We start from the raw sequence: 12,260 nt of genomic DNA, 5'->3' as shown, positions 1-12,260 counted from the left end.
CATCAGTCCCCTGCTGGAATATCTCCAAAGTTCGATTTCCACAATTGTCTCCAAGATATCTACCTCTTTAGGGTTGATGTGATGGTTAACTTTATTTTATTTACTTATTTATTTATTTATTTTTGAGACAGAGTCTCGCTTTGTTGCCTGGGCTGGAGTGCCGTGGCATCATCCTAGCTCACAGTAACCTCAAACTCCTGGGCTCAAGTAATCCTCCTGCCTCAGCTTCCTGAGTAGCTGGGACTATATAGGCACATGCCACCACGCCCCGATAATTTTTCTTTTCTTTTCTTTTTTTTTTTTTTTTGTAGAGATGGGATCTCGCTCTTGCTCAGGCTGGTCTCCAACTCCTGGCCTCAGGTGATCGTCCCGTCTCAGCCTCCCAGAGTGCTGGGATTACAGGTGTGAGCCACAACCCCTGGCCCCTGGTGCCTGTTTTTATCCAAACCATTGAAGACAGCAGGTTGTTCGCCTTGTAGAATCTCCCAATATCCTGGATTACGCTGATAGACCCTCGTGAGGTCATCGTACACATTTCCTATAAACCACAGCTTGGAAAACATTTTCTGAAAATGGCCGGATACTAAATACTTTTGGCTTTGTGAGTCGTGCAGCCCCTGGTATAATACAACTACTCGACTCTGCCATTGAAGTGCAAAAGCTGCCACAGACAACACGCACATGCGTGGGGGTGGCTGTGTATCGATTAAACTTTTCAGGGACACTGGAACTGGAGTTGCATGTACTTTTCACATGTTATGAAATACCACTCTTCTTTTGATTTTCTTCAACCCTTTAAAAACTGGGGGTGGACAGGATTGGCCAACTTCTGCTGTAAACTGGGAGTTGAGACATGAGATTTGATCAGAGTTGGGTTTGATTTTGGCAGAGAGGGAAAGACACAAGAAGCTCTGTGGGTGGAGTTGGACTCTGAATAATTTGTGTTATTCAGGGAATTTTGTTACTTTGTTGAGTGTGATCATGGCGGCATGATTTTATATACATATATATAACATATATGTGTACATATCCACACATAAGTATGCATGTGTGGCCCCTGTCTCTTAAAGATGCATTCAAAATATCGGGGGAGGAAGTGAAATGGGATGACTTCTGAATTGATATCAAATTTAAAAAGAGGGTAGTTGATAAAGTCAGCATGGTAGGATAGTGAGACTACTGAATCTGGGGGGTGATTTTTAGACCCTTTTCCTCTCCTTTTTGCGCACACTCATAAATTGCCCTAATAATTTTTTTTTTAAGTCTCTAGGCATTAACAGTCTTAAAAAAATCTTCCAGTGGTTTCCATCACACTTGGGATAAAATTTGAAATCCTAATGGCTTATACAAAATCCTGCGTCTTGCACCCCCTTCACCCCTCTGACCACTGCTCACACCTCACTACCCCTGAGCTCCAGAGACTCTGGTTCCCTTTGATTCTTGGATGTCTCCAAGCTCCTTTCTGCCTCAGGACCTTTGCACAGGCTGCTCCCTTAGACTGGAGCTCTCTTCCCTCCCACTCTTATCTTATCAACTCAAAGATCAAATGTCAGTCCCCTTCACGTCCCCACATCCCAATCACAATCCCTGTTTTCATTCAAGGGTGCAAACTCATATGCCTACAGGGGCCAAGTAGTTAACACAAATGTGAAATGTGAACTACAATAAAGTCTTAAGCCCCCCAGTCAACTGCACGGACCCCCTCTTGGTCAAGGGGACCCCAGAAATACCCTAAAGCTGAGTTGCTGGCCATGAGAAGGGAGGTCATACCTGTCTCATCATGCCGCCTTCCCTTCTTGGAGATATCTTTTGTAACTCATTAACAGGCCTAAGGTCATGTGAGACAAAGCTTAAACCACACCTGCAGGTCCTCAGTTTACCCTCCAGATCTCATGAGTCTGGGTACACATCCAGTGACTTGTCTCTGATGAACAGACTTCCTTATCTTAACTTCAAACATTCCAAACCTTTAGACAAAGCTTCATTTCTTTGACCAATTACAAATCAAAGAATCTTTAAACCCATCTATAACCCACCCACCCCCCTCTTCGGGATGTCTCCCCGCCTTTTCGGGCCAAACCAACGTACACTTTCCATGTATTGATTTATGACTTCACGGGTAATTCCTGTCTTCCTGAAATGTATAAAACCAAACTGTAACCCAAGCACAGTAAGACCACTTGCTCCAGGCCATGGTCACTCATACTTGGCTCAGAATAAACCTCTTTAAATTATTTTACAGAGATTGGGTTCTTTTCTGTTGACAGAAGTAAGCTGGATCTTATTTTTATTTTTTATTTATTTTTTATTTTTTGAGACAGTCTCACTCTGTTGCCTAGGCTGAAGTGCAGTGGTGTCATCGTGGCTCACAGCAGCCTCCAACTTCTGGGCTCAAGTGATCCTCCTGCCTCAGCCTTCCGAGTAGCTGGGACAACAGGTGTGCACCACCATGCCTGGCTAATTTTTCTATTTTTTTCTAAAGATGGGGTCTTGCTATGTCGCCCAGGCTGGCCTCGAACTCCTGGCCTCAAGCGATCCTCCCACATTGGCCTCTCAAAATGCCCACTGTGCCTGGCCAATAATTTGTTTTAGCATCATTATTATTTTTTTTACTTCTGCTGCCTCTGGGTCTTGGCGAGAGCTGAGGAGCAGGAGGAGGGGTTTCCTGCTCGGGGTGTGGAGGGTATGGGGAGGATGGTGGACTTCAGGTCCTGAGGAAGAGTTGGTGGCGGTGGCAGGTGGGGGCAGGGTGGGGGAGGATGCATCCTGGACCACAGGAGGTGAAAAGCGGAAGCGAAGCAGATAAGTTTCTCAGAAATCACAAAGTAGGTCAGTGGCCTGAGCTAGGAGCCCCCTGCCCCTACGCTTTCTTTAAAATCAAGTTGGGATTTTTGCCTGTGGAGGGCCTTCCCGTGTTCCCCTCCCGTCTTCTCCTCCCCTCCTCCCTCTCTTTCCACCTCCCTCTTCCCCCACCTCCTCTTCCTCGTCCCTCCTGCTCCTCAAGGCTGCGAGGCCCCTCCCAGAGTGATTTTTGGAGGCTAAACTTAGCAAGAGGTTCCATCCCCAGGCGGAAGTTGGTAGCTGCTGCTGCCGGCTTTTATAAATACATTGTCCCCACACCTTGGTTTCCCCATCAAAGCCACGGAAACTGAAAGACCATGATGAGAACGAAGGAAACTCCAGTGGGGGCTGAAGTCGGGCATGCGGGGCTCTCCCACCTCCCACCAGCCTGGCAAGGGCAGGGAGGCACGAAACGGTCCGGGCTTCATCGTGCTCCCTTGGCAGAGGTGGAGGGCATCCCTCCCTCTCTCCGACCACGGTTTCTGCATCTAAAATAGTCAAGACCATGATAGTTTCCGCCCAGGGCCAAGGCATGTCATATAAAGATGTAACTCACAAGATGCCGGGCATAGGAATGTGCCCGATGAATGCCGTTCTTATTTAATATTTCTCAATCCCTCATGGCACATGCACACTCATTGAGCTCTTACTGTGTACCGGGCACCATAGCAAACAATTTTTCACATACCTGAACTGATTTAATCTTCACAATGAGCCTAGGAGGCAAATACAGGTTGAGCATCCCTTACCCAGAATTGCTTGGGACCAGGAGTGTTTCAGATTTTGAAATATTTCCATATATATATATATATATATATATAAAATGAGATATCTTGGAGATGGGACCTAAATCTAAACATAAATGTATTAATGCTTCCTACACACTTTATTTCATATGGCCTGAAGGTAATCAATCTCATACCATATTTGTAACAATTTTATGCACGAAGCAAAGTTTGTGTCCGTGGAAAGCAAAGGTGTCACTCTCTCAGCCACCCACGTGAATAATCTGTGGTTGTGTGGCATAACCATCATTCCTGACTCTGAATTTATCGGCTATTGATAACCATTTTCTTAAACTTATTCACACATAAGTACTTAACAGTAAAAAACATGACCTATGTCTCTGGCATGTGAGGAAAGATATATCGCAGGCAGAGAGGGCTCTCCCTTGGGGACACTGAGTAAACTATGTATTGTGAACCCTGCAGCCTGTCCCCGCAGGTCAGGTGTGGAATTTTCCACTTGTGGCATCATGTCAGCGCTCAAAAAAGTTTCAGATTTTGGAGCATTTTGGATTTTTGGATTAGGGATGCTCAACCTATACTCTCGTTACACTCCTCCCCGCTGCCCCCGTTTTACAGATGAGGAAACCGAGGCACTGAGAGGTAATGGGACTTGCTCAAGGTCAGACAGCTAGTAAGTGGCAGAGAGGACTTGGGACCCAGGTCCATCTGATTGCAAAGCCTGTTTACTTCACCCTCGTGCAAATATGCAACGATGACAAGAACAATATCAACAATAACAATAATAATAATAATAATCCACTCACCTCTGGGATCTAAGCCTTCATCCTAGAGTCCCAGCAATTAAGACCTCCCTTCAGCCACATTGTGATACTTCTCATTTGCATAGATCATCTGATCTGCATGGATATCATTATGTGCCCCTCCCCCACTACCCCAACTTCCCATCTTCTCACTTAACTCTCAGGCTTGCAACTGGTCTGCCACTCCTTCCTGCATGCATTCAATAAGGGTGCCTTGCAGGGGGTGGCTTCCCCTTCCTCAGGAATTGTGGATTTGAGGGGTCTTTGGTTTCCCCGACATTTCCAGCAGGGAGCTGGGCTAACTGGGTTCAGGTTCCTCTTCTGCTAAAATGACCTCTGTGGGTCATAACATCCATCGCTCTGCCTCTGTGAGCCAACACCTGTTGCTAACTGTTGCCCCCCGACTCTTCCTTTTGCCATGGGGCTCTTCGGGCCTGGCATCCCACCCCAAATTTCTTCCGCTAAGAACTGGACGGATCCAGGAGCGACCATTTCCCGTTTATTTCATGGACCAGTAGTCAAAGGCCTAGGGCTGTGAACAAGGTCTGGTCCTAACCCTAGGATGTGTCAGTCTTGGCTAGGGAGGAACCCTGAGGCTGTGGGGGCGGGGGGGATATGGTCGTGTGTTTATCATTGTGATGTTGTGTGTGTGTCACCAGGTCCGGCCGTGATGGGTGTGTCTGCATCTGATGGGATGAGCATTGCCAAGTGTGACGGTGACACCCTGTGGGTGACCCTGTGGTTGTGAGTTGTGTGTGGCTGTGTTGTAGACGGTTGCTGTGCAGTGCCATGACTGTTTGCAATGCTATGACTTCCATGTGATTATGTGGGGGATCCGAGGCCCTGTCTGTGTGAGTCTGTCATTGTGAAATGGAAGGGACGTTACGCAGCCATGTGATAGATTCCGTGTGGTGCCATAGGTTTGACTGTGTGGTCATTCTGTCTTCCTTTCTTTCAATCTGCAAGCACTGGGTTGGCTGCTGAGGGCGCAGCAGTGGTGTCCTTGTGTCATGTCTGCTTAGCAACGACGGGACACAGCCAGCCAGTTGGTGATATATGGGTAGCCAGAAACCAGCCCCAGTGGCAGCATTTACACCATGGAAATGGGCAAACACCACAGAGCCTCTCCCTGCACCCAGGAAAGCTGGTTGCTAAACAGTTATGAGCACTTTGTTGTGCCCTGTGTCTCTGAGCGTAAGGTTCTGTGACCAGGCAGAGGTGTGGCCACCAGTCCGTGGGTGGGACTTGAGTATATGACCATGACTGTAGGTGGGGTGGGACCGGGCTCTCTGCCGGATCAGTCCCGATGATAAATCTCCCGCCCTGCTGCTCGTACTCGTGAGAGTGGGGAAGTTGATGAAGTTCCCTGTCCCCAGGCAATTCCCTGGAATCCCTAGTCCCACTTTCTTCTGAATCAAAAGCATAAATACCCACCCCTCACCCGTTCTTCCTGAATATCAGGCAAATCCGCTTTACCCCACGCCGGGGGCCTGCAGACTCCAAGTCCCTGGGTCTCTGTCTTTAGTATTGTCTGTGGCAGGGTCTGCAGTCTAGTGGGTCTTCCAGAGGTGCCTACGGGGTCTTCAGCCTCTCGGGGTGACTGAGTTCTTGGTCCCTGGAGGTGTCCATTGAGCTCTCCGTCTTCTGAGTTTTGGATTCCCTGGGGCCCTCCAAGGCCTCTGCTTGTGTGTCTCCCTGAGACACCGTCTGAGGTCCCCGCCTGTTGGACCCACGTTCCATCCACCGCGCTGCTTCCTTCACACCATGAAAGCCCCGAAGTAGGACCGGGTGCCGTCGCGCAGTCGAACCAGGCGCTCCTCCGGCACACGGACGACCACCTCCTCCCCGGCTTCCAGGTGCACCACACCACCCAGGAAGCTGCTGTCCCACCAGACGCGGGCGCTGGCTGCCCGTCCACACGGTGACCGCCGGCTGACCAGCAGCTCCAGCTCCTCGGGGTAGCGGGGCGTGCGCTTGTAGAGGCCGTGGGTGACGGGCCAGTCACCGGCCAGTCCCTGGGGGCAGCCCACACCGCCCAGCTGCACCTTGGAGTAGATGTAGTAGTAGCCAGCCTCCGTGGTCACCAAGGCCCCCTCGCGGTAGCTGAGGCCCCTCAGGAAGGCCAGGCCCAGCTGCGTCTCCCACAGCAGCGGACCCCCACTGCCTGTCAAGCTGGAGTTGGCCCCTGGGGGAGAGAGACAAAGAGGGCTGCTGGTCAGCACATGTGTGCTGTGCTGCTCCTGCTGGGTGACCCTAGGTCAGTCTGTACCCTCTCTGAGCCTCCATCTCTCTGCTAGCCTGCTTGTATGTCTTAATTCACTTTATCCCTGCTTTGCAGATTGGGGAAACTGAGGCACAGAGAAGCAAAGCAACTCGATTAGTATGTATGCCTTAAATCATTGCATCCCCTTTTGCGGGTGGGGAAACTGAGGCACAGAGCCATGAAGTGACTTGCCAGAAAGCATCAAAACTTGCAAGTTGGCAGAACCAAGGAACCAGAGTGGAACACACCTCAGTTCCAGCAGCCTCGTAACCGCTGTGTGCCTCAGTTTCTCTCTCTATAGAATGGAGATATGAATAGTACCTGCTTAGGATTTAATGAATTATTATTTATTTATTTATTTATTTTTTGAGACAGAGTCTCACTCTGTTGCCCAGGCTAGAGTGCCGTGGCATCAGCCTAGCTCACAGCAACCTCAAACTCCTGGGCTCAAGCGATCCTCCTGCCTCAGCCTCCCAAGTAGCTGGGATTACAGGCATGTGCCACCATGCCCAGCTAATTTTTTTTTTCTATATATTTTTTTAGTTGTCCATATAATTTCTGTCTATTTTTAGTAGAGACGGAGTCTCGCTCTTGCTCAGGCTGGTCTCGAACTCCTGAGCTCAAATGATCCGCCCACCTCGGCCTCCCAGAGTGCTAGGATTATAGGCGTGAGCCACCGCGCCCGGCCTTTAAGGAATTATTTTTAAATATTTTTAATTTTATTTTTTTTGTAGAGACGGGGTTTCGCTAATGTTGCCCTGGCTGGTCTCGAACTCCTGGCCTCATGTGGTAATAGCCAGCCTGCGTGGGACCTTCTGAGGTCTCAGCCTGTCTGACTCACATTCGATCCACAACACTCCTTCCTTTGCCCCATGAAAACTCCGAGGAGGGGCTGGAGCTTTGCCTCGGCCTCCCAGAGGGCTGGGATTACAGGCGTGTGCCACCATGCCTCAAAGAATTTAATGAATTAATATGTATAAAGCGTGTGACAGTGTATGACACTTCGTGAGCACTATATAAGGGTTAAATAAATAAAATTAGAAAGACCTATCCACCCCTCCCCCAGAGCCTGTGCTCTGGGCAACTCTGTGAATAAATATTTGATGAGTGAATGAGTGACTATGCTGACATGCTGGGGCATTTGTCCCATCTTCCCAGGACACCCTGCCCCTGCCCCATACCAGGACCCAGGGTCCCCCTCACCTGTGAGGTGTGCTGCCGGGTTGACATGGTGGGACCTTCGCTCTGGGGAAAGAGGGTCAGAAGTTAGAAGCAAAGATCGTGGGGCTAAGGGCCGGCCTCCCGAGCGGTCATCACGTCCACCTCTTGGAGTGAACCCCACCCCTTCCGGAGTGACCCACACTTCTGCTTCTCAGGCCTGGGGGAGGGGCACCTGTGGGGCTTGGGCCAGTTGTGCAAATCACGTTGGGCAATGCTGAGGGGTGGGGGCAGCGTGGGAACCATCCCATCTCCCTCCCGGGGACCGGGACCCCGACTCACCTTGCATCAGCTGCTCCCAGGAGCCTGCATCTCTGTCCTGCAAATGCAGAAAGAGCCCATGGTGAGAACCTGTGGCGGGGGCCACACCCTGGCATTACTCACACACATGGCCAGTGGCCATAGACATCACCGTCAGACATGCGCACAGGGCCACGTGCACGCACACACACATCCCGCCAGCAGCCTCATAACCACCCAGTGCCTCAGTTTCCCTTTCTGTAAATGGAGTTGTGAATACTGCCTGCTTAGGATTTCATGAATTAATATGTGTAGAGTGTATTAGGGTCCCTGGCACACAGTATGCACTACAGAAGGGGTTAGTAAATTACGGATATTAAAAAAATAGGGTCAGGTGTGGCGGCTCATGCCCATAGTGCCAGCACTTTGGGAAGTCGAGGGGGGAGGATCACTTGAGGCCAGGAGTTTGAGACCAGCCTGGGAAACTTAGCAAGACCCCATCTCTACAAAAAAATTAGAAAACTAGCCAGGTGTGGTGGCACATGCCTGTGGTCCCAGCTACTGGGGAGGCTGAGGTGGGAGGATCGCTTGAGGCCAGGAGTTTGAGGCTGCAGTGAGCTGTGATCATGCCACTGCCCTCCAGCCTGGACAACACAGTGAGACTCTGTCTCTAAAAAAAAAAAAAAAAATACCTGGACATCCAGATGGCTGGACATACGAACACCAGCCCGAGAATACGGACACTGGACACAGCGCACAGACCGCAACACATACATGGTATGCTGAAAGACACACATAGACCGAAACACGTGGACATGTGGCTTATGGATCCCTGTGTATCTGCAGACACAGAGACCAGAGACAGGACACACAGCACCAGGCTGTCGACAGGTGGACGCAAGGACACGTGGGCACATGTACCCAGGATGGCAGCACATGACCACATGGGTACATGCGGCCACCAGACGCAGACACGAGGAGAAGTGACATAAAGATCCAAGACCCGAAGGAGCCAGCGCACATGGGCACGGTGTGGAGCACACACAGACCCACAGGGGTGGCACACAGACAGACAGACAGACACCTCCACGGCCAGCCGGAAACAGCCGAACAGAGAGATTCCCGCAGGCTGAGACGGTCAAAGAGGATTAGCGACAATCCCGATTTAACACTGATGAGGGTATAGCTAATAATCCTGGGAACACCAGAGTGTCGGTTCCACCGGGTTGGGCACGTGCCGTGGGCCAGCCACTGCCAGTCACCACGTTTGCCAAATGGTACTTCATTCTCTATGAAGTGGGCGCTTCTATTTTGTAGATGAGGAGACCGAGGTTCAGAGAGGTGAATTAACTTGTCCTGGGCTGGCGGCAGCCACTCAGGGTCAAGGTGGATGCTCCTAGTCTGTGCCCTGTCCTACACACACACAACACACACACACACACACACACACACACACACAAATGACACAGGAGACCTGCCCCCCACACCGCCAGCCCCCAGGCCCACTCACCGGCAGGCGGGCGACAGTCTCCCCCAGGCGCCAGTGCAGCTGCAGCAGGAACCAGCCCTGGACCGCCAGCCCGGCCCCCATCACAAACAGCAGGAGACCCAGACCCACGCGGGCTGCGCTGCAGGGCTGTCTCCGGCGGCTTCGTTCCAGCCTCCTGAACGGGATGTCCGTCTGTCCTTCCACCGAGAACACCGAGGGCCGCACCACTCTCTCCTCCATGCCCGAACAGACGCAGCCCCAAGACGCCCCGGGGGCAGGGCTGGCACGCCCGGGTCCCTTCAGCCTCAGAGGAAACCGAAATTGCCCAACACTCCTGGGCTGTGCAGGCTGCAGACAGGCGCCCCTGGGCCCCGGGGCCGCCTTTAGAGCCGGGGCTCAGCCCCACCCCCTTCCCCACTCACCCTCCTCTTCTTCCTGTCCCCCCACCCCTGGCCCCGGCCGTCTCACTCTCACTCACGCAGTGTCTCTCACACTTTCCAGAGGCTTCTGAAAATGTGACTCAGGTGTGGATTGCAGAGGGGAGGCCCCAGCTTTCCCTTCTTGGCTGCCGCGTTCACTCGGTCACCAGATACTGACTGAGGACTTCCTGTGTGTGCCACGCACCGCTCTAGGTCTGAAGGACGCAGCAGTGAACAAGGGAGACCAAGGCCCCCCCGCTTGCATGGAGCGAGCGCCTATTGGAATGCGTTGAGACCAGAAACCGAATAAATAAGAAAATAGGCCGGGTGCGGTGGCTCACGCCTGTAATCCTAGCACTCTGGGAGGCTGAGGCAGGCGGATTGTTTGGGCTCAGGAGTTCGAGACCAGCCTGAGCAAGAGCAAGACCCCGTCTCTACTAAAAATAGACAGAAATTATATGGACAGCTAAATATATATATAGAAAAAAAATTAGCGGGGCATGGTGGCGCGTGCCTGTAGTCCCAGCTACTTGGGAGGCTGAGGCAGGAGGATCGCTTGAGCCCAGGAGTCTGAGGTTGCTGTGAGCTAGGCTGATGCCACGGCACTCTAGCCCGGGCAACAGAGTGAGACTCTGTCTCAAAAAAAAACAAGAAAGAAAATAGTAGGTAGTGTTTAGACGGTGGCAAGTGCACTGAAAAATACAAGTGGAGTGACGGGTGTGCGTGTGTGCACACCAGTCTGTAGGGATGTGTGTGCTGTTTGCACGTGGGTGTGTGCAGGCATGTGTACATGTGCATACATGTGTGCAGGTACCTGTCTGTGTGTGCATGTGTTCAGGTATGTACATGCACATGCGTATGTGAGCAGGTGTGTGCATACATGTGTGGGTGCATCTCTGTGTTTGGTCTGTGTACATGTGCACATGTGCATGTCTGCATGTGTGTGGCTGTGTGTACACGTACCTGTGTGCACATGGGTGTGCATTTATCTGTCGTGTGCAGGTGTGTGTGCATGTATGTGCATTTGTGTGCATTATGCGAATGTATGTGAGTGCATACATGTGGAGGATAGCTTCATGCTTGTGTGTGTACACATATGTGTGTGTTCATGCATGAATTTTTTAATTGGAAGATATAGTCGGGGGTGGACCCACTGTCCACCCTGTTAACTCAAGACCTGGGAGTCCTGCACTCCTTTCCCTCTCTAGCAATCCCTGTGGATTCAGCCTCCAAACCAGATCTCCAATCCCACCACCTGCTTCCATGCCCACTGCTACTCCCCTAGCTAAGTGCTACGGAATGAACGTTTGTGTTCCCCTAAGTTCATATGTCGAACCCTTAATCCCCTATGTCATGGTAGAAGGAGGTAGGGCCTTTGGAAGGTAATTAGCTTGTGACAGTGGAACCCCATGATGGGATTAGCGCCCCCGTAAGAAGGGACAGGAGATGTTCACTCTGTCCTCCACGTGACACGCAGCAAGAGGGCAGCTGTCTGCAAACCAGGAAGAGAGCCCTCACCAGAAACTAACCACGCCGACACCCTGAACTTGGACTTCCAGCCTCTAGAACTGTGAGAAATAAATGCTTGCCATTTATTGAAGCCACCTAGTCTGCAGTATTTTGTTATAGCAGCGTGAGTTGAGACTCTAAGGCACCCCCATCTCTCACTCGGACTGGTGCAGTAGCTTCCCAACTGGACGTCCTTCCTCACCTCTCACCACCTTAAAATTCATCCTTTATCTTCTTGCTGGTATGAGCTTGCCTATTTATTTATTTATTTATATTTTATTTCATTGGCACGAAAGTCACATAACATGAAATCATTGTGTTTTTTGTTTGTTTGTTTTTTGTTTTTGAGACAGAGTCTCACTCTGTTGCCCAGGCTAGAATGCCGTGGTGTCAGCCTAGCTCACAGCAACCTCAAACTCCTGAGCTCAAGTGATCCTCCTGTCTGTAGTCCCGGCTACTCAGGAGGCTGAGGAAATCCTCTGTCTCAAAAGGCTTCAATAAATGGCAAGCATTTATTTCTCACAGTTCTAGAGGCTTGCTGCGTGTCACGTGGAGGACAGAGTGAACATCTCCTGTCCAGCTAATTTTTTCTGTATATTTTTTATATTTTCTGTATATTTTTTAGTTGTCCAGCTAATATCCTTCTATTTTTAGTAGAGATGGGGTCTCACTCTTGCTCAGGCTGGTGTCGAACTCCTGAGCTCAAACGATCCGCCCGCCTCGGCCTCCCAG

General features: G+C 50.9%; 1 protein-coding gene across 2 annotated transcripts; it reads right to left on the bottom strand.

Moving 5' to 3' along the window:
- Positions 1 to 4,574: 4,574 nt before the first annotated feature.
- Positions 4,575 to 10,472, bottom strand: TNFSF14 (TNF superfamily member 14). Of its 2 annotated transcripts, XM_069479699.1 has the most exons (5): positions 9,622 to 10,472; positions 8,804 to 8,893; positions 8,154 to 8,190; positions 7,857 to 7,898; positions 4,575 to 6,575 (listed from the first exon to the last, which is right to left on the bottom strand). In XM_069479699.1, the coding sequence occupies exons 1-5, from the start codon at positions 9,838 to 9,840 to the stop codon at positions 6,148 to 6,150; spliced, it is 816 nt and encodes a 271-aa protein (XP_069335800.1). In that variant the 5' UTR covers positions 9,841 to 10,472; the 3' UTR covers positions 4,575 to 6,147. The 2 variants fall into 2 exon arrangements, with proteins under 2 accessions (XP_069335800.1, XP_069335807.1); XM_069479706.1 differs by lacking the exon at positions 8,804 to 8,893.
- Between the last annotated feature and the right edge of the window lie 1,788 nt (positions 10,473 to 12,260).

This window comes from Eulemur rufifrons, chromosome 2 (genome assembly GCF_041146395.1).
Source record: "Eulemur rufifrons isolate Redbay chromosome 2, OSU_ERuf_1, whole genome shotgun sequence".
In the NCBI taxonomy this organism is placed as follows: Eukaryota; Metazoa; Chordata; class Mammalia; order Primates; family Lemuridae; genus Eulemur; species Eulemur rufifrons.
The sequence above is the reverse complement of the archived record's forward strand: the minus strand, read 5'-3'. Positions and strand labels throughout refer to the sequence as shown.

Coding starts and splice junctions, on each gene's coding strand:
- TNFSF14 (XM_069479699.1), bottom strand. CDS start 9,840: ATGGAGGAGAGAGTGGTGCGGCCCTCGGTGTTCTCGGTGGAAGGACAG. Junction 8,191..8,803: donor CCAGCCATCTGGATGTCCAG/GTATTTTTTTTT, acceptor CTGCATTTGCAG/GACAGAGATGCAGGCTCCTG. Junction 6,576..7,856: donor CCCGGCAGCACACCTCACAG/GTGAGGGGGACC, acceptor TCTCTCCCCCAG/GGGCCAACTCCAGCTTGACA.